This window comes from Rhipicephalus microplus, chromosome 4 (assembly GCF_043290135.1).
Source record: "Rhipicephalus microplus isolate Deutch F79 chromosome 4, USDA_Rmic, whole genome shotgun sequence".
NCBI classification, from domain to species: domain Eukaryota; kingdom Metazoa; phylum Arthropoda; class Arachnida; order Ixodida; family Ixodidae; genus Rhipicephalus; species Rhipicephalus microplus.
Window position 1 is genome coordinate 16,700,805 of NC_134703.1, and position 23,863 is coordinate 16,724,667.

A 23,863-nucleotide genomic window follows, 5' to 3' on the forward strand; every position below is an offset into this window, starting at 1 on the left:
GTCTCTCATAATCATATGGTCGTTTTGTGGAAGTTAAAACCCACACATAAACATTTCTGACGACTCGTGGTAATGTCTGCTTAATTCTGGTGGCCAGTGGGACAAGAATCCTGCTTTCAGAGAGGAGGCGCTCGTCCAACTAGCCTGGATCAGCCGAGGTGGCTTATTCTTGGGCTGCTTAAAGACGGGGGCACTCGCAGAGAAGACATGTTGACTCATGGTAGCGCTGATTAAGGACACGGGCAAAAGAAGGCACATTCAAGACAACAAAGTGCTACGTGCCTTCTTTTATTCGTGTCCTTAGTCTTCGATACCATAAATTATCATGCTACCATACCAACAAGCCATAATTGCCACCCTTACAGCAGGGAAGGTGCGTGGTCGTTTCGAGACAGCTGCGCTGTACGCACGGTGTACTGTTAGAAATTTCAAGAGAAAAAATATTTTAAGCAAAATACCCCCATATATTGTGGGACGTAATAAACATACGTAAATGTTAACTGTAATAAGCCATTAGAATGCTTGCGAACTTGAGAGAGAAGCAGCCCGTTTGAATGAAATGGAATAAGACAGTTCTCGTTCGTGGGTGTTATAAGACAAGGCTTAAGGTAGCACTAAGGAGTAGGTAAGTGGAAGGCTGAACGGCAATTCACTCTTGGTTTGTTTCACGTCTTGACCAAGGGCCACACAACTTCTGGCTGACGGGACGAGCTCACAATTCTACGCTTTTTTCATTTCATAGAGATAAGTACTCCTTGTGGCACATGGGTACTTAATGCGTCATGTGTCCAGTAATCACAGTACATTTTGATGGTCAGCTGTAATCCCCAGTTCGATCTACCGTGTAGAGTTCAGAATTGTGGCAATTGCAAATTTTAGACTGTGACTGGTCTCGTTGTATGTTCACTGCAGTTGCGTTTGCTTACCGTGTTTCGAATATATGGGCGTATAGTGTGAAGTAGTGAATCCTATATGCGCATGATCACAAGCTTCTTTTATGAAACTTATACGATTACGACTACCTTAGGTGGAAACTTTCTCCCCCTCCAAAAACAGCTATCGTCACACAATTGCCTCAGTCTCACTTAAGACAGCCGGTAAACAAACTCGCCAGATCTGCGGTTCTAAGATGTGTCTTATAGCGAGTGTGCTGAAGAGCCTGCCAGACGCGTTTCCCGCCTTAGTCGTGTTTCCTTGACCAAGACACGGTAGACTGGCCACCATTAGCCGCTTCCGCCTAACGAATGCCTGGTCAAGGAATACACCGTAACCTGCTGAGCAAGGATCTGGCGTGCCCTTGCTGCTGTGTTTCACAGCCTCCCTTAGTTTGCGCAATGGCCCACTTCTTCATGATTTATTTTTAGCCTTGTCTGTTTGTATTTCCCGCTCTGCGGACACTGTCTCTACGCTGTACATAAACTATTCTCCATTCATTGTTGCCAGAGCTCTTTCAGAGCTCTTTCAATTGAACCTATGATGCACCCAAAACACAATGAAACCTTTTTTTTATAAGAAGAGATTGTGTACAAGGATATATTGGTATTATTTTCGTACGATATGTTCGCGAACAGGTGGACGTGCAAATTAGTGTTAAATTTATTTATTTACGCTTATTTCAATCACCCTTCGGTGCTTTCAACCGGCAATCTTGGTGTTATAACAAACGTCAGTACATATAGCCTACAGAGCGAATGAAACACAATACTATACAATGGCACAGAAACAAAATGAAATAGAATTCAACTAATAGGTATAGCTTCTAATTATAATGAAAACAATGCCGCTGATTGTGCTGAGGCAATCCAGTCAGCTTATTCCAGTGTACTATGGTGCGAAGGAAAAATAAAATTTTAAAATAAGTATTGCGTGACCAAAAGGGGGTTGAGCTGTAGCCATGCCTCAGCGCAGTAGAGTCCCCAGAAGAAGTAAAAAATATCGGCTATGCTTACTTATTTCAACCTTTACTAGTTGATAAAAAATTTAGGCCTGAAGGTTTGGCACCTCACTCATAAGGGCGAAAGTGGCCCTCTGTTTAAATTATGCTGTTTCCTTCACCACTATTATACAGAAAGTTCAACAGCAGTGACAATGTACATTAGCACAAAGAATCTTATATGCACCCCGTGTCTTTTACTGCGTTCATTTTCGTCTGTTTTTTTTAGGCTATACAGTACAATGGTAAATTTTATAGGAAGGGTACGTAAATTATCCGACAATCTCATTTTAGCGAAGATCTGTATGGAATCACGAAAAAGAACAGACAAGCAGACATAGTATGCGGTGACCTAAGGAGCGACATAATTTTGCAATTTCAATAAAAGAAATAAAACCTGTCAGCGTGGGCTTTTCCAGGTAATCTATTAAAGCCATCTTTCAGGTGGCTTACTCCTTAACGAAACAGGTCCTCGAATAAAACCGAAATTGAAGGTTCAACGTTTGCCGTTGTCACGTGCTTTGTCACCCATTAGTCTTATAGTGTTATGCGTTCTTTTAAAAAAATAGTTTTCAACCATGTGACTGATACTGGTGTCACACGGGCATTTTTAATCGCGATCAGTGGCGATTCGGATTCAGTGATGTTACAATGTCAGGTCACTTTTAATCGCGATCAGGCCCGATCGAAATAAATACTATCGCGATCCATGCATCGCAATCTGCCTGAGAGATCACGATTTCGTATCGTCTGCAACCCCTAGCCTGGCTTGTTGAAAGCAAGAGAAACAAGAAAATCAGGCATAGTTCTGTACAAACAGATGTAAAAAGCTAGATATTTATTAATAAAAGAAATTTTTCATTAGAAAAATATCTGCAAATATGCATATTTTAGGATTCGTATTGACCGCACGTAGTTATGGGAGAAGCAGACGATATGAAGACAAGTTCAACTCTCGCACCGTCCCAACAGTTGGAGCACTTCGAAGCAAACTGATTATGACTGTCGCAAGCCTCTCAACAACGTCGCAACACACGCGCACTTCGTGGTGGAATGAAGAGGCCTTTACAGTAATTGACCGCTGGCAGGAGCTACTAGGAGATTTGAGGCGCCAGAAGTGGAACTGTGGCGCGTACAGCGAGATTGCCGTTTCGCTGCAACTGGACGGGTACGAGGAGGTGCCATCAAAAATAAAAGCGAAGATTAAGATTCTCTCACAGCAATAACGATAAGCGCAAAGAAAACTCTACCGAATGACGGACTTAGAAAATTACTTTTGTAGTGGCACGCAAAGTTTTTGATGTTTGAACGCTCCTTGCACGTATAACATATTGCTGATAAATGGCTCTGTTGAAATGTCATGTGCTTAATTTTGTCAACGACATGTTTCGCGGCACACAAGTGCCTCCTGGCGTATGTCATCTGATCCAAGCTTGAATCGGATTAGCTTGGTCAGTGTAGCAGCGGCCGTAAAGTTCATCACGATCAAGAAAACTGATACGGATCACCCTTATCGCATTAAAAGTGCCCGTGTGACACCAGGATAACAAAACATATGCTGTCAATTCATTTGATTAAAACACTTATAAAATGGGAGCTTTAAAATAGAAATATACTGGAGTATAGACATCTGCCATATGTTCGGCATGGCATTTTAATACAGAAAAAATGCCAGCTCTTTCATTTTTCATTATTTCTTATTATTCTCGAAAACTATTGCACAAAGTGACGTTTTCTTTACTGTTGTCTGCGAGTTACATATACCATGACGAATATGTCGTTTAGATTGTGTGACTATCTGTAAAAGAAATTCTGACTGGACTGCAAAACAGAATTTTCTAAAATTACCAACTCGTCCTCTTGCTGCCTTTTCTGATCCGATAAATCTGAAAACCTTCTCAAGCACGGCCGCAAGGAATTTTTTCCCGCATGATCAAATAAAACGAGAAAAAAGGACGGGAGTAAAGCGAAATTCACTCTCTTATGATGTGCCGAATTCTTCTACACCAAAAAGAAACTATCCACGTGTCTGGGTGAAATCATTCATATTCATTAACGCACGTGAAAGTTTCGGCAAAGGCCCCTGGAGAGACAATGCTTCCGGCGAAAAATACTCGCCTGTTTCCGTCCCTAGAGACATGGTTTGAAGAGCGGAACATTTCCTTTTTGATTTAGGTCATTACACAGCATTAAATAAAAACACGCGCGTATTTCAATTTTACTTTTCGTGCTACAGCTTTACATTTCTCCTCGAAAAACTAATATATCTTTTGTGAATGTTTTACTTACATGACTGCAAATAATTCAAGGTACTTCACTTGAGCGGAATATGCACGAATGCATGTGACATTACTTTTTGGTTATTCATTTTGAAAAATATTCTTTCAGCTTTTATAAGGACCAGAATGAAACAATACGCGCTATATAACACACTTCGCTTTCTACGATATTACGGTTGTGCATATTTCTTTTATCTCCACATAGCTGTCCTAATAGAAGGATTTAATCAAACGTATTGCGTGTGAAGTATGTTGTGAGCACCTACGACAGACCAAATCGAAATTTTTTCAGGGTACAGGAAATGTGTGCTGCATGTTTTAAAATAAATGATTAGGGCCTTTTTCCTTCCCGTACGTGTTCTTTTCCGTTTAGATAGATAGATAGATAGATAGATAGATAGATAGATAGATAGATAGATAGATAGATAGATAGATAGATAGATAGATAGATAGATAGATAGATTTACTTTAGTAATTCCACAGGTGTTCTCTCTTTTTTATAGGTCCTGCTAACCACTTGCGCTGCCCCTACTGTCATGGCTACGTTGCTACAATTAACTATATATAGGATTGAAAGCGTTCAAAATGACTTGTATCCTAAACATAAAGTTTTCCTAAAATATCCTTGCATGCCCTGCTGCTGTAGTCCAGCAGCTAATGTACTCGGCTGCTGACCCGCAGGTCGCGGGATCGAATCCCGGCTGCAACGGCTGCATTTTCAATAGAGGCGAAAATGCTGCAGGCCCGTGTGCTCAGATTTGGGTGCACGTTAAAGAACCCCAAATGGTCATGAATTTCGGAGCCCTCCACTACGGCGTCTCTCATAATCATATAGTGGTTTTGGGACGTGAAACAACACATACCAATCAAAATATTCCTGCGTGGCAAGGGGTGTGTAATGCGGGGCATAACCGGCGTTCGTAAGTTTTTCTCTTGCATAAAACACTTAGATATTGGTACTACATAGAACCACTATCCATTATGCCAGTGACCAGCGTTTACACAGAAACGTCATCTGTCGCGACGGCAAGTAACTAATTGAAGGCTATAAATACATTTTTTTCTAGACCGTGACTATAGTGACGGGGCCCGTCCACTCAATACTATCGTTAATGTGAGTGGGCCCGTCAGCTTCGTGTAAATGTTATTACGGTGACGGGACCCGTCATGTAGGTAAGTCGTAACAGCGACGGGGCTCGTCATAATAGTGATGTAGCTTTAGTGACGGCCCCATCATCATAAAGCAATGACTATGGTGAGGGGGCCTGTCACCATAGTGTAATGGTGAAAATAAGGAGGGGGGGCGTTGCCGTAAATTTTTAGTCGTTTTAGGCGCCACTGTCTAGCTGTACTGGTGGCGTAGTGGCTTGACGCGCACTTGTGAAAATGGTCGTGGTGCAGGTCATCAGTTCGAATTTCTGTTTGAATGGCTTTGGTGAACCACAAGATGTGACCGGGTCGAGGAAACGAATTCGCAAGAAAGAACGTGCATCTAGCAGCGTCGATGTATTCTACGGTGAGGGAAGGTAGCCGTAGGGAGCTTGAACAGAGTCACCTAACGCAGCACTAAAAATAAGTGAAAAAAATTCTACCATAACTTCAGTAAGACAGCAACAGCAGCACTATGTCGAGGCCCGTCCCTGTAGGCAGTGTTGCTAAAATGGGCCACCTCATAATTACAGTATCAAGGTGCTGTATTAATTGCCTCGATGTGGTATAGCGTCTCTGCATGCGTGTTCAGTGAAGGCGGTGAAAACTCGCTACAATTGCGGTACTGCAGTGAATTTCACGGGCCGGGGGGGGGGGGAGATAGAGAGAGAGAGAGAGCTCAGACGAGGGCTTTGCAGCAGCTGCCGTTCAGCGAGCCGGGTCAGTCAGCGACCATCTCGGCTCAGCTGATCGTCCAGGATCCGGCTCCTCCTATCGTTCTACTGCAGGATGCTGCCTTTAAAACAGGAAACATTACTCGATATAATGTTGAACGCAGAAAAAAAGAGAAAAGTTAAGTTCGTCAGCGCGACTCAAACTGAAGTCACACACCAACAACGTAAACACACTGCGCCTCAAAAAATCAACGCGGCAAGGCTGACAGCCGGCACAAACAGCGACGTGATTTTCTTGCGAGAAAGCGAAATTACGACTCTTTAAAAGCAGTAACATCAATATTAACGCATTACTACAGAAAAAAAAAACAAAATGCTAATTGAACTAACGACCTATGGCACGCTCGCATCCCGAACTGCGCGTCAACTCATTGCACCTCCAGAACAGTTGGGCGCTGGCATCTAAAATGACTACAAATTTATGGCAACGTCCCCCCCCCCCCCCTATAATTTTTACCATTACCTTACGGTGAAGGGCCCCTCACTGAAGTCATTGCTTTACGGCGACGGGGCCCGTCACTATAGCTGCATCGCTTTTATGACGGGCCCTGTCACTGTTACAATTTCACTATAAGGTGACGGGTCCCGTCACCGTAATCATGATTACACTACGCTGACGGGTTCCTCACTCTAACGACATAGTACTGCGTTGACGGGTCCCGTCATTATAGTCACTGCCTTGTCAGAAAGCTACGGTCATGCAAGTATGTGAAGAACAAAAAAAAAAGTTTGCGGGTCCTTATGTTGAAAGTATTAGTAAAGATATTTGGACAGTGGAAATTGTAATTTGCAATAAAAAAGAGCGACTGTGAACTCAGCCTCGGAATGCAAACCTGCATGATTATAGTGCGTGGGAAAATACGTTAAAGTTGGATAAGACTAACCGAATAGTTTTCCTACCCTCAGTCTTTGTCTGCCCGTACTGTCATTCGAATGTTCCGATTACTATTTGCAACCACTGCATACTATTATTATGTCTTTTGTGTAGCGCAGGTACGCCTCTATTCATGCCGTTGTCAATTTGATGTTCCTGGACAACTATAATCTAACAGCTAACGTTTCTGTGTATACTTGATGGAACATAATGACTTCGGTGTTGTTCCTATTCAAATGATGACTTGCCATCGCAGTATTTCTGCACAAGAGGCCGTTTATTTTCACCTAACCAATTATGCAAGTAAACACACGTGTTTAAAAAGCTGCAAGAAGGTTATCTGTGCATTATACACTCGTTTAAACAAGTTTTGTTTGGTGAATCTTTATTTACGTCCTCACATTTCCATAATGGAGGAAGGGTTTGACTCCGTACATGCTCTGTAGCAGCAATGACTTCTCTAGCTAATCTACGCCACCGATATGTGCACTCTTAGTCAAATCCTGGCTAAAATACACGCCTGCCGAGAGGAAATCTGGTGAAGTTAAGGCCCCTTCGATTCAATTCGTTACGCGGCTCCATGGCCGTGTCTCAGAGGAAGCAGGCATATTCCAAGTGGCTTTCAGAATAGCCGTGACAAAGATTAGCCGGAAATTTACGGCAAATTTTCCTTGACAAGATACGGCCTGCCGTAAGCGTGACAGCCCGTAGGCGGCCCGTCTGTATATATAGGCAGCCCTAACGAGGTTGTGGAGGAAAAACTTTAATATTTATGCTTTCAGTGTGCTGCCCCCCGAATTTGTCTGTGCTGATTGTTTTACAAGTAATAAGAAAACGGATATTACCATATTCTTTCAAATCTGCGGCATTCATATACAAATCACACAGCACTGGAACTGAACTCAGGACCGCATGCATGCACCTTACCGTTGCACCACAGCGCCACCAAATAAACCCTCGTACTTTTTTCTGAGGCATATATCTACCTAACATGTGGTTTGCAAACCATCGGCGGAACGTTGAACTTCTCTTTTTGTGTCACATGCTTGTTTTCGGGATTGGATTAGGTCAGTGAACTGTGTGCTGGGCTTCATGAAATGGAGACAACCACAGTAAGCGCCTTCGGTTTCGGTTCGCGGTGCATCGTGACGCAAGAACGATTAACGCGTGCTTGCGCGTCGTTTTAGTGCTTCTCTGTAAACCGTGGATATTTCGCTCACCAAAAACTGGCAGATACCAGGGTGACCAGGACACCCTCAGCTTTAGAAACCCACGTATGTTTCTCCCATTGTGCGTGTGCTGTGAGCAATTGGTTTCGCGATGTACGCGCGTGCCAATGACAGCAGCCCAATCTCATTTGTTCGATGATTTTTTGTTCGATGATTTTTGTTCGAGTTGTTCGACGTTAACGTTACATTAGAGTATTACAGCGTGCCTCCACTAACATTTGCATTTCATGCGCGTGAATTGTCGCGAGCTGCACCCTTGGCCTGCTGCACCGTTTTAGCATTTCGACGATCATCCGTTTTCACAGTAGCTTATGTGCGTACAAATTCGCGATATTGGCGTTCTTTTTTTCAATCTTAAACTTGCGTGTATATATGGGCAGTGGCTATACTTACCTTTATTCAGCATGGCACCGCAGTTCAAGCGAATGCCTCAGTGTTCACCAAGGTGAAGGATGACGCCGACAAATTAGCAACAGACAGGTCTCCCTCCAAATTAATAGTTAATACTTTTACACATATCTTTTGCGAACATCTGCGTGCAGTTTGGGTCAGGAGATGGTGCAGAACGAATCAGAATATAAGTTATCGTTAATGCATGCCTCAATAAGAGACAGCTGCTTTCTGTATAATCAGGATTTTTTTTCAAAGCTGGTACGTTATTTGCACAGCAGTACACACGTAATGGTTTGGTTTGATCGTAGTTGAATGTTGCAATTGCTGTGTAAGAATACGAGAACTATAGCGGATATTCATGAGTGAGAAAATGTCAGTCGCTTACGCTCTCCGGCTGACTTCTGCACCCTGTTGTTCAAGTTCGTCATGCGATTCCGCAACCACTAATAAAACATCAACCTACCCCTTTTTTATATTGATCACTCTCTGTCTCGCCACATTCCGTTTATTGTTTTAGAGCAGTGCATTCGACAAATCATCTGTGAACTTGACTTGTAGAACGCGAGCAATAAAACTAACAGACCAGTGTATCAGTTAGCTGTTGTGCATGCGGAAGTATTTTTTTAATACATGACAAATGCCATAGCTTGACAACTGATAAAAAGAATGTTGTTTGTTGTCCTATATTAGGCTGAGAACAGTAACTGGAACTGTGATAGTCCCAGTGTTATCCCTAATACGTGAAGATTTATGATATCCTGAATAAAGTATGCCGTAAGGCACATGAATATGTGACCGTCATAAATCATCCTGAAAAGAAAACCAGGTAAGCTAGTAACACTTGCTGTTTTGCCAGAAGAGTCTTCCTGAAAAGAGTATCAAACAAATAAATCCACTAAGAGAACAGCATTATTATGTCGAATGTTTCACTGAAAAATCTGGCTCGACGTTTTTACTCCGCATTTCTTTTTTTTTCAAAGACACATAATGAAATTAAAGTTCAGATGTTGCTCGCTGAGATTTCATTACGAGTTTTGCACTTAGTGAGTAAAGTAGTGAGTACCCTGTTGTCCTTGTTATATTTAGATAACAAAGGCAACGAAAAAAAGCAGTGCAGGTTGGCTAGTTCATATTTTTTACAAAGTCCTAATGCAAGGCAAAAGAAGAATAGGTGATAGCGGGTATACCTGGCTAATCAATGTTTTATGAAAGCTGCTTTTATACGAATATACTTTACTCACCCTCAAAACTTACTGCCACTTTTGCCGAGTAGCCTAAATAAATCTGGGGATAGGCGATACAAAACAAATATTTAACATATGAGGCATACCAAAGTAGACAGTTATAATTAGTTAATATGCATTTAAATCAAGAACTGCTAAGTGCACAGCAGAACATAACTATTCTTATGGGTGTTCCACTCTATCAAAGCTAAGCCTATAAAGGCGTACTTCAAACCCGCCTGTGAGACATATGCCACGCCTTTGGCCATTCGAAGCATGTCAGTAGTGCCTTCACAGTAGCACGGTCGCTGGATTTTTTTTAATATCCAGAAGCCGTGACAGCGGTCTTACCACACGCATCAAGCACCTCGCATAATTGCCTCTTGTACCTAATGTCCTTTCTTATTCCTTTTTTTATTGTACTTTCTCCGCGAGACACAGTGAAGAACCACATCCGCAAGCGCCCGAGCGACGATGTGGACAAGCAAACGGAACACAGAAGCATTAATTACCGTTCGGTAGGTTTACGGACTGCGCCAAGCACGCAGCGTGCGTATCATCTGACTTGGAAGTAGCGGCAGCAGGCTCGTTCGAGGCCCGAGACCTTCACAAAAAGATCGCACTTGCTGTATACCCAGATTTCTATAACCGTGGCAAAGCGCAGTTCACGTTCAGTCGAGAACACGGTCAAGCTGCTATAGCACAAACACGAACATCTGGTTGACACCGCCGAGCGATTCGGAAGTAATCGCCACAAGACAGCGGCACAAAACGGTGACGCATAAAAGCCATGGTTATCGCGTGCGCGTCAGATGATACCGGCTCCATGCGCCGGGCTGGCCAGACGGAGGCAGCGGCTCTCTCCTTTTTACTTTTTTTTACTTCTTCTGCGCTTGCGACCGTTTTCACTGGGCTCTAGGCAGTTCTGCCGCGCCGCGCGACTGTCACGGCTATTTCTTTTCGAGGGGTTCCCAACAAGCAGGATTTCAGTCAGTATGGAGCACGCCACCTCTGTTCCATTCGTTATCCGGCACCTGACTGAGAGTGTACAGTGAGTCAAAACATTAACTATAGTGCGCAGTGGCTACTTTTTTGTCTCTGAGCACCATATTATGGGACGATGTTACAAAAAATTGCTTCGTGGACTTGTGCTTTGTGGGCATACACTTATCCTAACCTTTTTTTTTTGAAATTTAATTCTGTCGTATGTCAAAGATACGCAGAAACAACAGCCACTCATGCATGATAGCTAAAGATTTAGCCGACTGTACTTACATCATTTTCATTATATTGTTGTCCTCGCCAGCGGATGTAGTTTTTTTTTTGTTGGTGAAAGGCTAGAGGCCGTTTTCATGTAGTTATAATTGCCCATTGCAGATCACTTGGTGGCCGGATTTCGCGCAGGTCTCTAAAACGGCATCCTCATAATCATATCATGGTTTTCGGAAGTATAACAGTTGCACCTAATAATTTTTACATCTTTCCATATTTTTCTTTCCTCAATAACTCATCATCATCATCATCGTCATCATCATCATCATCATCATCATCATTATTATTATTATTATTATTATTATTATTATTATTATTATTATTATTATTATTATTATTATTATTATTATTATTATTATTATTATTATTATTATTATTATTATTATTATTATTATTATTATTATTTGTGGTGCATTAGTGTTGCGACGTGGTTGGTGTATACCATTTCAGGCACTTATGCTGCATTTACTTCCAAGTTTTTGCTTGTGATCAGTGTTGGTCTGAACTAAAAAAATAAGATTGCTCCCGCGAATCATTCCTAAATAACAGCAGTACTTCACTTATAAACGTTAGAAGAAGGAGAAAAGTTTCAACAACCCCGGCCATTCTAGTAAAACTTAGCTATTTATATTTGACGTATGTTCGCTCACTTTCACTTGCATTATCAAAGAATAGCATGACATCATCTTTCAAGCTACAGTTGGTAAAATCTCACGGAATCAGCAAAACAGTAATTTTCGCGACCCTATATGGCTGCACTGATTACTCACAGTATTCGCTCTCTCGTCTCCCTCGGGAAAATCAGTATTGATTATAAGCGCGTTGTTACTTCAGCAGAAACATCGTCCAGTATTGCTTCTTCGATAAGTGGCTCGGCATCGCCCACCCTTGAGACTAACTACCAAGCAACGGCGTGTGTGCATGCATGGCTGCTCCTTACTCCCCAAGACGCGCCGATGTTCCTTGAGAATTCGCCATCTTCGTCTTTCTAATTTGCATAAGTTTGAAAGACTTTTATGGCGAATTTGCATAAATAGAGGACTCTAGCTGGCAGAAATACCATCCAAAAGGCGACCTAATCGCGTCTACTTCTTTCGAGATTAAGTCGTTTCTTGGCTCCCTCCCCCCTTCCTTTTTCCTCCATGATCGGGCCTTATTGAGGATTCCCTTGGAACTGCCATCACGCCGCTTGACGAGCGCATTGGAGGTAACGAGTTGGGCCAGCTCACCATGCCGTTTTCTCTGTAAGGCCCTATAGTGTCGGCGCCCTGTTTGGTAGCCGACGTAGCATGATTTGATCTGTCCAAGAGACCGGTAGATTCGGAGAGCACCGCTCTTTGTTTTTGGATTTATACATGATATGAGCGGAATGGCAGTGTTCGTTTCGGCTAGTTTATTTACTCTTTCGAGGTTTGTTCCTGTTTTTTTTTTTTCATTCTTCGTTGCTTCTCTCTGCAGACTGGCGACCCCACGCCGCAGGAGGAGATACCGAGCCCGATCGTCCAGCCTAAGTGAGATCACGCGAACCGCGAAAGGAGCTCAGTGGCGGAGATGGTCGGATTCGCCTGTCTTGCGTTTCTGCTGCCCGTCTGTGTCTCAGGTAAGTTCTTGCTCTCTCGCATGCTTGCATCGCTGCGCTGCGAACACGCTGTAAACAAGTTGCGCCGCACTTATACCCACTGAAAACGTTGTCACCTGTTCGGCTCCCTGGCAATAATTGAGGACTTGCGGTGGCTCAAGAAACCATCTCACTTCATCCTTTTGATTCAAAAAAGCCTTGTAACACTTTTTCGAGAAATGATTGAAGTAATTGATTGGTGAAGTTTATTGCATCATACATCTAATGCCACAAACGTTTTGGATTGGGTAAACTACAAGCGGTTACAGATATACCTTGTCGCACACTTTATGATTTGTGTCACCAATGAAAGATGGTCCAAAAAACGGTAGGAAGGAGAAAATGGAAGCTTCCGGTGAAAAATCCGTAAACATGGGTGTTGAGCTAACGTTTAGACAAGCAGACTTGTTTTCCTAAAGGCTAGAAAAGAACTGATTTGGTGGTGGCTGTGGTTAGAAGGAAGGGGCGCCTAATAACTGCAGCCCGGTAGGGAGCACTGCGCAGGGCGTCTTCTTTGTATATGCATCATACCGAACTGATTCGAAAGTCTATTTAGAAACGTTTATACCTTCTGGCTTGAGTGTATTGAACTTGTGAATAAGGTACGACTCTATATTTTATCATACACACAAAAAAAAAACCACCGTGAGTTATGCCCTCCGTCTAGGAATTTCAAACCGGCCATTGTTAAGTTCTGACAACCGGTTCGACAACTGGGACTCCGCCGCACGTGTACACCCTCCCCCACCCCCCCCAAACGCTTGCCTATTCTTTTTTAATTCACAGAAAACCTGTCCCTTCTTCACTCATGCAATTTGTCACAGCCTATTAAACAACCTATCAAAATATCAGTATTTAAAAAATACCGCCTTTGTTTTTCTCCCCAAAATACCTCAAGGAGACCCCGATCGATCACAGTAAAAGAATATAATAAAACATGTTGCATTATATTGTCTGCAATGGCAATATTGTCAGTACACGCCTAAGCTATTAGAGGATGCACTTGGCGACAAGATCATGATAAATCGGCATAAAAAACATAGCCGAAACTTCCTGTTTTGTTTTGTTTTGTTTTAACTGTTTTACAGTGGAGAGGTTGAGGTGCCTATTGTCTCGGCTACTCCATATCACAAAGTTCTGCAGCGAAACTTCCTGTTTTTTTTTAGAAGCTTTGCTCCCTTTAGACACCTATTATCACCTGTAGACGCCAACAAGCAATCGCTTAATCCTGCGATGTTAGGTTTACATAGAAGAAAGGGGGCGCCTCATTTCCCGTCTGCTTCACGAGTATACATAGGCAGGTCCCGAGTCCATTGAAAGGGAGGTGCGGCTGCTTCTACCGCGTTATCTCCTGGATGAACACAGGCAGCACTCCCATATGTACAGCGGTCTTTAGGGCAGTATGGTGGCGCCAAGTCGCATCTGCTTGAAAATGTCTGTACGACATTACTGCAGTGGAACAAGGACGTTCGGTGCTTGTTCAAGAAGACGTGCGTCGACTGACTCATTCTTACCTTCCTTCCTGAAAGCATTCTAACTTGTCGTTAACCTTTTTGCTCTACTCTAGTCACTTCTTTCTTTAGTCTTGCCTTTCCATCTGGCATGCAAGCGCCCCAGATACTTCGAAGACCATACTGATTAACCGTGAACATACGCATTGGGTCACACAAGTTTCTTTGCTGGATCTACTTAACAAAGCTTTTTGTACAAAAGTGCCCCCTACTATTGGTCAGCCCAATTCACTCGTAATATGTGCAGCCTCTGAATTGGGCTGATAGTTCCTCTTTGAATACTTCTACTGTAATATATTGCTGCAAGTACGGGCACAGTGTTTGACTAAAGGCAAAAAAAAAAAACTGCGACGGGGTCTACCTAACCACGGTCACACTTCCATAAGATGTCCGGCCATATTGATGAAGGGTAGAAGCCGGCAGACCATATTATGGGCTTGTATGCTGTACGGAGGCTCGGGGATTCCGCACACGTCTACACCAATTTGTTTGCGACCACTAAATAATGATAACAAGCGTATTTCGGAGGTTTATTGCGTGGTGGTTGAAGAAGGTCCTCAACGTGTACCTTGAGCTCGCCAACTATTAAAAAGGATTTCTGCTTCTATGTGTTTCATATTGTTACCGCATAATTATCACTGACATTAGTCTATTGTTCAACCTTTCCTTGCGTCTCACATCCAAGAATCTCCCCCGGACAGAGGAAGACAAGGCTAGACACTTGAAAGCTTTGCCCCTAGAAAACATTTGATTGATTGATATGTGGGGCTTATTGTCCCAAAACCGCCATATGATTATAAGAGACGACGTAGTGGAGAGCTCCGGAAATTTCGACGACCTGGGGTTCTTTAACGTGCGCCCAAATCTGAGCACACGGGCCTACAGCATTTCCGCCTCCATCAGAAATTCAGCCGCCGCAGCCGGAATTCGATCCCGCGACCTGCTAGTCAGCAGCCGAATACCTTAGCCACTAGACCACCGTGGCGGGGCCTAAAAACATTTGGGTTTTAAAGAATGTTATAATGCTGTCGACGTGAGCTATGCATTTGCTCATGGTCAGCATGTCGCTAAGCCACCATGACATGGTATCCTGAATTGCATAACTTGTGCTTCATAATTTGACAGCCTAGTTCTTTGGACGACAAATGTACACAATTGCGGTGCACCCACGAAACCCCCACAAACATGTCAGAGGTTTAGAAGGGCATCCACAGCAGCGGTGCGGATGAAGGCTGCCAGCTGTTTCTAATTGCACACATGATCCGCATAGCTGCTGCAAACTCCCAATTAAAATTGTTCAGGCCTAATCGGCTGGCACTATTCGTATTTCACCTGCTCATTTTCTGGCACTGGCATGCCCGCATACACACACAGATGGGCGCAGATATACAAGAGACGGACAACGTCACAAATAATGTCTCTGAAATAGGCGGCCGGCTGCTTTCAAAACAGGAAGCTTTATTGACGCCGCGATCCCAGCGCTTCTATCATTCATTCAACTTGTTCTCAACTTTGCTATTCATTTCCGGGCTGCTGGGCTGCGTCGCGGGCAGCGCTTGGAACGGCGAGCGAGAGCCAGAAACACGTCGCAAGCCGCCGTGGTGGTCACAGATGTTTCTCTCATGTTCTCAACAAAAATAACAAACGCTCAAGTTTTGCCACGCGCAATCTCGTTGTTTCACAATGCGCAGCTCGATTTGTCTTCGCTCTTTTTGTAAGTGAAGGAAACCCAGCTGTGTTTACGGGCTGTGAGAGATGTGCGCAGTGCTGTGTATTTTTAGTTTCTTTTTTGGGCGATTTGAAATGAAAAGGACTGTGTCACAAATGGAAGGCTGGCTTATGCAAAACAGCAAAAGGCGAACAAGAAAGAAATGAACGTGGCATGGCGGTCATAACGGATATCTTGGATGAAAGCGGAGAAATAACACTGCGCGTTTTGACAAGTAATTAGCCACTCGGTTGTTCGTTCTCGGTGATTGAGGAGCGCCCAACCGCGTGCGAGCCTCGAAAGAAAAGCCGTTTTCATTCATTGTTCCGTTCTCTTCCACTGCTTTACATTGTTTGTATTTCTTTGCGGACTTCTGTGTCTGAAGCATTTCGCCAAATCATCTTGGTTTATCCATTTCTTTTTTGTGGCCTTGGGCTAATGATTTCCAGGTTTCATGAATTCGCTGTCTTTCTCGTTTCAGCCGAAATTGCGGGCCCTCTAGCTGTATGTAACGATAAAAAGTAAATATCTGTGTTACATATTATATGCAATAATTTGCATATAGCGATCATTTAAAAGTAAGCGAACTAGTTTTACATTAGCGTAAAATAACCCATGTGCTTTAAGGGACAATAGATCTGTGCAAGGTCATACACGTGTTCTTAGACAAAATAAAAAGAATACCTAAACGCATCGTAATGCTTGCCTTAGTATCATTTAGTTTAAATGATCTAGTGGCAACGGCAAGATGGTCATGTCACTGCAAATATATATTTTTTCCATTTCTGGCGCAATATTGAGCTGCAAGTGAAAACCAAGAGGAATGCAAGCGTGCACTTGCGGCTCTTCTTCACAATCTATATTCAACCAGAAATTGGACCTCAATTCTCCCGACTTGTGCAATGCATCTTAGTGAAACACACTCTGACCCCTTACATAGTTTGGTTGTAATCTCTCCCGTTGAACCTGCCAGGTCACCAATATGGTTGAATCATCGTAGCAGATGCGAGCGTTAGACCAGGGGCGTGGTTTCGACCGATCGCTTTGTCCAGGCTGTTTGCTACCCTGAAGCCGGTTATCGGCTCCTAACGTCTCACAGCCTATTTTCAGCTCAGTTTTTTTTTTGTTTCCTAGTGTTTTACAAAAAGGGCTCAAGCATTCCGTTGGAGGACACACACACACACACACACACACACACACACACACACACACACACACACACACACACACACACACACACACACACACACACACACACACACACACACACACACACACACACACACACACACACACACACACACACACACACACACACACACACATATATATATATATATATATATATATATATATATATATATATATATATATATATATAAATAAATATAAATAAGGGAAAGAAGTATATACCTAAGGGCTCGTTTTTCCGTGTTTTGACTCAATATTAATGAGATCTAACAGACCTAACAGATCTAACCTGCTCACGGCTGGTTATTTTTTCATCCACTTTTCTTTCTTCTTATTTACATTCCATTGGTTCTAGTAACTTTCCCTGTTCATTTCTTGTCTGTTAGATCTCATTAATATATATATATATATATACGTTGTGACCGCTCACGGAGGATCTACTGGACTATATATATATATATATATATATATATATATATATATATATATATATATATATATATATATATATATATATGAGCTAAGCTTCGAGATAACGGCCGTATTCAGCTTTCGCGTCTGCTGTTTCATAAGGCTGACTTTGCTTTCAATCATAAACAGTAGTACAAATTAAAAGAAAAAAGTTCATGACAGTGACAGCCAAACTATAATAGACTCCCCTCAATATGATGGGAGATAAAGTGAAAGACTTAAATTGAAATGTGGATTGGAAAGCGAGATTCTAGAAAAAGAAAGTAGCCACTCGCGCGAGTCTTGCAACAACAATAACAAAAAAATGGACACTGTGAGGACAAATACGCGGCAATGTGTATGGCACGGCAACAAATAAAATGTAAGAAGGAGGAACGTTTTTCAGTGACTAAGAAAACAACTAAAAATACATGGAGTCAGTTGCAAAAGAAAAAGGAAAAAAAGAAGTATTTCATCAACAAAATGAAAACTGGGGGTTTCGAGTTGTGGACTGGGGCAGGTTTTATAAAAGAAGTCGATAGTGGGGGACTCAAAAAGCCGACGTGTCACAAAACGGGACGGCATCGCGATGACGGAGAGGCCGGCGCCGTAGAGCGCTGGGCCAGCAGCGGCGGGGCGCCTTGGAGTGTCAGAACAGCAGAATCTTGCACGCGGCGAAGGAAAAACGTAGAAAACACACAAACAGCAGCTGGCGATGGTGGCAGAAGGATATTCTTTCAGGAGAACAAGAGGGCAAGAGTGTTAGACGCGAGCTACGCTCGGACTGTCTCAGCAAGGGGGGGGGGGGGAATGAAACACAGCGCCTCCGCGTAGTCTTACTAAATCCAAGCAGTACTGTTAGAGCCCGAGTCCATCTAAAGCTAATAGGGCCGCAGCTTTACACACGTCGCTGAAAAACGTGCCCCTTACTGCGTTGTGTGAAGTAGAGAGTGAGTGGCTCAAGCCCAATCTTGCGTGCCATTGCATTCAACTATTTCAGCTAAGAGTCTAAAGCGGAGAGCGATAGCAGCGTGAACCTTGTGGAACTTTTGACACTGCTTTTTATTTTTATTTTTGTTTACTGGTGGCTATTTCTACGCGCAGCCCGCACAGCTTCAACACCACTGCACAGATTTCACCACAGACAGGGAACATAGGCCGATATAGCAAAGCAGGAAAAGCAGATACAGTTAGAAAACGGCAGTCGGAGAAGAGGCGACGTGATGACGTATTACGTCGCCAGGCCATGAAAGGGAACAGATAAACAAAATATGAGAACACAAATAGAGAACACAACGTGCTGTAGCTTCTCTCTCTTTTTTTGAGTCGTAAGAGAAACATGAACACGCAGGCTGTAATAGTGGCACATGCCATTGTGATCTAGCCCTGCTCGTTGTGCGAGTTCTTCCCATCTCGCACACCATACCCGGTGCCATCCTGTTCCCCGCCTGTCGCTGTAGCGACTTCTTCGCTGTGTGTCGGCGTTTGCCTTAAGGCGACGAATCTTCTACGGTGGCATGTCATCCCGGTCTTCTTTTTTCTTTCGTTGCGCTGCATTCTATATTATTTTTCTTTCCGTTTGCGACGATGAAGTGGGGCTTTGCGAGAGAACAGATAATTTGAAGCTCGTAAATCCTGTCGAACCATCGCCGGGGTTGAAGGCCTTACGAGAAGAAGGCATCTTCGCCCAAATAAGAGACAGCGTAATGCCCGGGCCACTGCCACGAGGAAACGAGATGTCTTGACTGCGCCATCCCTGTCGAGATGCGCACGTTCAGAAAAATTCTGGCTTAAAATTTTCACTGTCTTGGGATGACTTTCACTGTAGTTATTGTCGAGTATTTTTTGTTTTGTTCTGTTCTTTCGTCGCAGCATCGGATTACTCGCTGTGTTCTCTCATTGATGGCGCCCTACATTTTCTGCATCGGAGCTGCAACTCTTAATGACTTCCGCGAGCATCTTATAGCGAGGAGGACGTTTCTGTATCACACGTCTTTTGTGACGGTCTTCACACGAGAGCGCTTTATAAACTAGGGGCATACGCTTCTGCAATCGCATCAAGAAAAGAATGTTTATTTTGAAAAAATCTGACTCCATTCGTGCTTGTGAGAGAAATCTTAAGATCGGCGTTTAGGCCCCTGATGATTACGGTGACATATGTAATATCTCTGTAGTCATAGCTCTCCTTTGATTAGTTTCGCTTCGATCTGGCAGGAACGGCTCAAGATGGTGAAGCGAATGAGAAATATTAGGACGAGAAAAGACACTGCAACGTCAACCTGAGTGATACCGTACGATTTGCTGCCCTACACTAGAGGGAGGGAGAGAAAGGTGAGTAGAAGAGCGAGGAGAAGAATAGGTGTGCAAAGTAAAACAACAAATAGACGGGAGATGCGTTCACGTAACAACAATACTAAGATCAAAAAGGATGTGTTTTGTACGGAGCTATAGCAAATGTAACGACCAGGAAGTTAGGGTAGGGTTTATTATCAGAAATATAAGGGACTAGCCGACAAGACTTTTCGCAATGCAACTTTCTAACTTTTGCTTCGTTTAAAATATGACCGACATTAAAACCTGCAGTTGTTCAAGAGATGTATTATGTTACTTGTGCTCCAAGGGGATAATTTAAGCGCGTGCATAGCGAGACTAAAAGTAGCGTTTCAGAGAGTCAGCAAGGCATAAATGAACTGAGTTACTGCCTATATAGCTTGTTTGTTTATTTATTTCTTACATACCGCTGGCCATCATTGGTGGTCTTAGGCAGGAGAGGGGCATAAATACACAATGCAGCACAACAAAAACTTGAAATATTGTATAGCGTTGCACATTACGATATATATATATATATATATATATATATATATATATATATATATATATATATATATATATATATATATATATATATATATATATATATATATATATATATATATATATATTATATATATATAATGAAATATTCTGTGTATCAATAACATTAGTAAGAGATATCAACGCTTACTTTATTTCTTTCTATGCCAATGCAAGCGCCCGCTCCTCAACGGGAGCAGTCGGTCCACCCTAGTTCAGAGAGTGGTCGTGATGCGACGCCACATATACATAGTGTAGGGCTGCTTGCGTCAAACTTACGTCCAGGAGCATTGCGGTGGAAATGCGATAGACGTATTTCCATTTCCAATGTCATATTTCTGGGGGATTTCTTTCTTGCAGCTCCTTCTTTGTGGCTCGAAGAAGTGCCACCGCTGCCTCACAGCGCTCTTAATTTCAGTGACGCTTCACTATTGGTTGCCGAATAGCAAGCACCACGAACGGCAACCTGCTATCCCTAGGTACGCATCTTTTACAAAGCCAGCATGACCGCAACCATTTTGAACACGAGGAATGCAAGACATCGCCATGCAGGTCTGTACAGAACTGAACATTACTTCATATGTGAGGCACCACATAAAGGGCTCTCTACCCCACGACTGCAAGGCACAGCCGAAGGCTAGATGATGGGTGAAAGCAGGAAAGGGCTAGAGAATAGGGTGGTGAACTGCTGAATTGGGAGCGTCTGGCTGGCATTGAAAAGATCGAGAAGATGTTAGAGATGCAAAACAAAAACAGAGGAAACAAAATTTAATTCTGCAGAAGTCAGTACTGACACGCATAGTACAAAATGATCTTCAAGAACATCATTGGTCGAATCTTGCTAAACTATCCACTACGGCATTTCTCATAATCATATAGAAGTTTTGGTATGCAAAAACACAGGTATTAGTATTATCACCTCACGACTTCCGCATTTTCTTTTCGGGCCATAGTTTCACATATCGAAATTCTTGAGATTCCTCTTCCAGTCACTGCAAATATCTACGCTTAATTAAAACAATGGGTTGGTTTACATTGATACACCGTACTCCGTGAACGCTAACGTTGTTAATTCCACTCATCATTATCAGCAACAGCAGTAGCAGAAGCAGCAGCAGCCACCTGACTACGCCCGCTATGGGGCAAAGACCTCTAATTATCTGTCCCCCTCTTACCTATCTGCTTCTTGGAATTCAGTCAGTTACCCTTTATGACCAGCAGTTATCCCGCCTACGCGCTACTTGCCCAGCCTACTTCAATTTATTATTCTTGATTAGAAATATGATATCTTAACAGCCATTTATGCCCTGATACAACCTGCTCTCTTCTTGTTTTGTATGAGTACAACTATCATTCAATGCACCATTATAAGTTTAATAATACAGGAGATAATCGAGGTCAAGTCTCATTTTTTCAAACTTTGGGCCGAGATCTACATGCATGACGTCTCGTATTCTTAGTAATAATTTTTCTATTCTAGTGACATTAGTTGTGAGAAATTTCCTGAAATTTGGTTTGTTAACTCTCTCCCTCAAAGACATTCCACTAATTTTTTTTTCTAGTAAGCGGCTGCATAGAATACAGCAGGGTTATCAAAATATACTATATCACTGTGCTGATGTTGCTATGTGGTGTTGCCACGCGCATTCTCTTTTAATGCATTGTCTCGCTTACCAAGTGTCTTCTCAAGGACAGCGTGGTAATATTGGAGTTATGAATGAGTAGTTTACTAATAGAAGAAAACTTGTTTCATGTCCCTTTAAGAGTAATGGCATCGCCAGTGTGCAATTCTCAACAGCTCGTTTAAGACATCAAGTTCCCTATATCACTCGGCATGTGAACTAAAGTATACCACGAACGCCGCTATCTGCCGACGTCCCTTTGCCCTCGCCACGGATTCCCACTGTGCTGCCGAAGCTAAATGCTGTTTCTTTTCCTTCCAACTCTCCCTTTACAGCTGGTTTATCGCATTCTGCCAGCGTGACACAAGAAAGGCGTGCGGCTGCGACTAGAGCGCTCTCCTTTTATTTTCCTCATCGGTGTCACGTGCCTTCCTCGTTGTTCTCAGCTCGGTCCAACTTATCTGCCGATGCCAGCGCAATTGCTGAAAACCCGGGGAATCGCTAGACCGTCTGCGCTTTTCCCCCCTCTTGCCCGTCCCCGTCCCCGGCACGCTCAATTACGGAAATTTCCTGCACTCACGTCGGAGTTTAGAAAGTAACTGCACTCGCTAGTGGCAGTTCCAGCACTTCTCCCACCTTCGTGATTACTCGCTTTCCTCCTTTCTCTTTTCTTTCTTTTATTGATTCATCGCACCTCTCAGGTTAGGGAGAGAGAAGATCTGTCTTTGGTGTCACATTTTTTGTGTCTTATTTAGTTTTTTCTTCTCCTCGACCTGCACTGTGCTAAAGTTGTTGAATATGTTCTTGTCGGCATTGTCTCCAGTTTTACAAACTTTGCGAAGCTGCACGAGACGCGAATAGCAGATTGTTTCTCTCTCTAATAGGATCAATCATTCGGAACTTAGGCTACAAAATTTGCTGGTACCCATCTCGCCTGCTCCTTAATTTAACAACCTTTGTCTGAGCTTCCCTTCTCTATCAAATTCTTCGTTTGTCAGTTTTGCAAGAGACGCGCGCTGTCTGCCTACCCCGTCAGGATAGACCACTTAGCACTGCTTGGTTCGAGAAAACCACAAATGCTTACAGCCTTGCGAAAAATCTCATAAACGCCAATATTAGCTGTATGCCAGAAAAAAATATTTGCTGTATGCCTCGATGCCAGAAAAAAAAAAAAGCGCTGACCTCGAAAAAGACCCGTGTTGCAGGTTAGTCTGACTTTTATATTCTCAAAACATTACAATAACTCTTTAATACATAATGCATCTCGCACAGACCCATTTTTCTTAGCTAATAGCACTCAGTCCAGAGTCTGAGTACCTTAAGTGAATTTATAGCACCTAATGTGAGTGATAGCGTGCATGGCTTGGTGCACACAAAGAAACTAATTCTTTTCCATGGTCATGTCCAAAATAAGGGTATATCGAAGATGAATTCATTCATAGTTATGACCTACGCTTTCGTGTAGTTAAGCTTGATAAACATGACAGTGCGTAAAATGAAAATGCGTGCCTTGAAATTCCCGCATGTGCTGCACTTTGAGAAGAATAATAAAGAAAAAGGCATGTGTTAACTTTCGTGGTGATTCCTAGCTTGCCACGCGTATGAGTTTTTTTTAAAAGAGACTCGTTAACATTTCTTTTCGTCCTGTGACTATGAATTGGGATAATTGTGTTCTGCAAAGGGAGTTCACATGTTTCTTTAAAGAAAGTCATATAAGAGGCTAGTCAGAACTAGCAGAGAAAAAGTCAAACCACACTTAGTCTTCCTAGAATGTGGTCGGGACATCAAACGTTTACCTGCTCTATCATGTCTTAGGTCTTA

At 42.9% G+C, this 23,863-nt stretch overlaps 1 protein-coding gene across 6 annotated transcripts in view; it reads left to right on the top strand.

Moving 5' to 3' along the window:
- The window catches only part of LOC119183490 (irregular chiasm C-roughest protein), a 662,802-nt gene that overhangs the window by 435,805 nt on the left and 203,134 nt on the right, over positions 1 to 23,863 (top strand). For all 6 annotated transcript variants that reach the window (XM_075892228.1, XM_075892231.1, XM_075892229.1 and 3 more), the window contains one exon: positions 12,545 to 12,686. In XM_075892228.1, coding sequence (XP_075748343.1) covers positions 12,638 to 12,686 — 49 coding nt within the window. In that variant the 5' untranslated portion in view covers positions 12,545 to 12,637. The remainder of the gene's footprint in view (positions 1 to 12,544; positions 12,687 to 23,863) is intronic.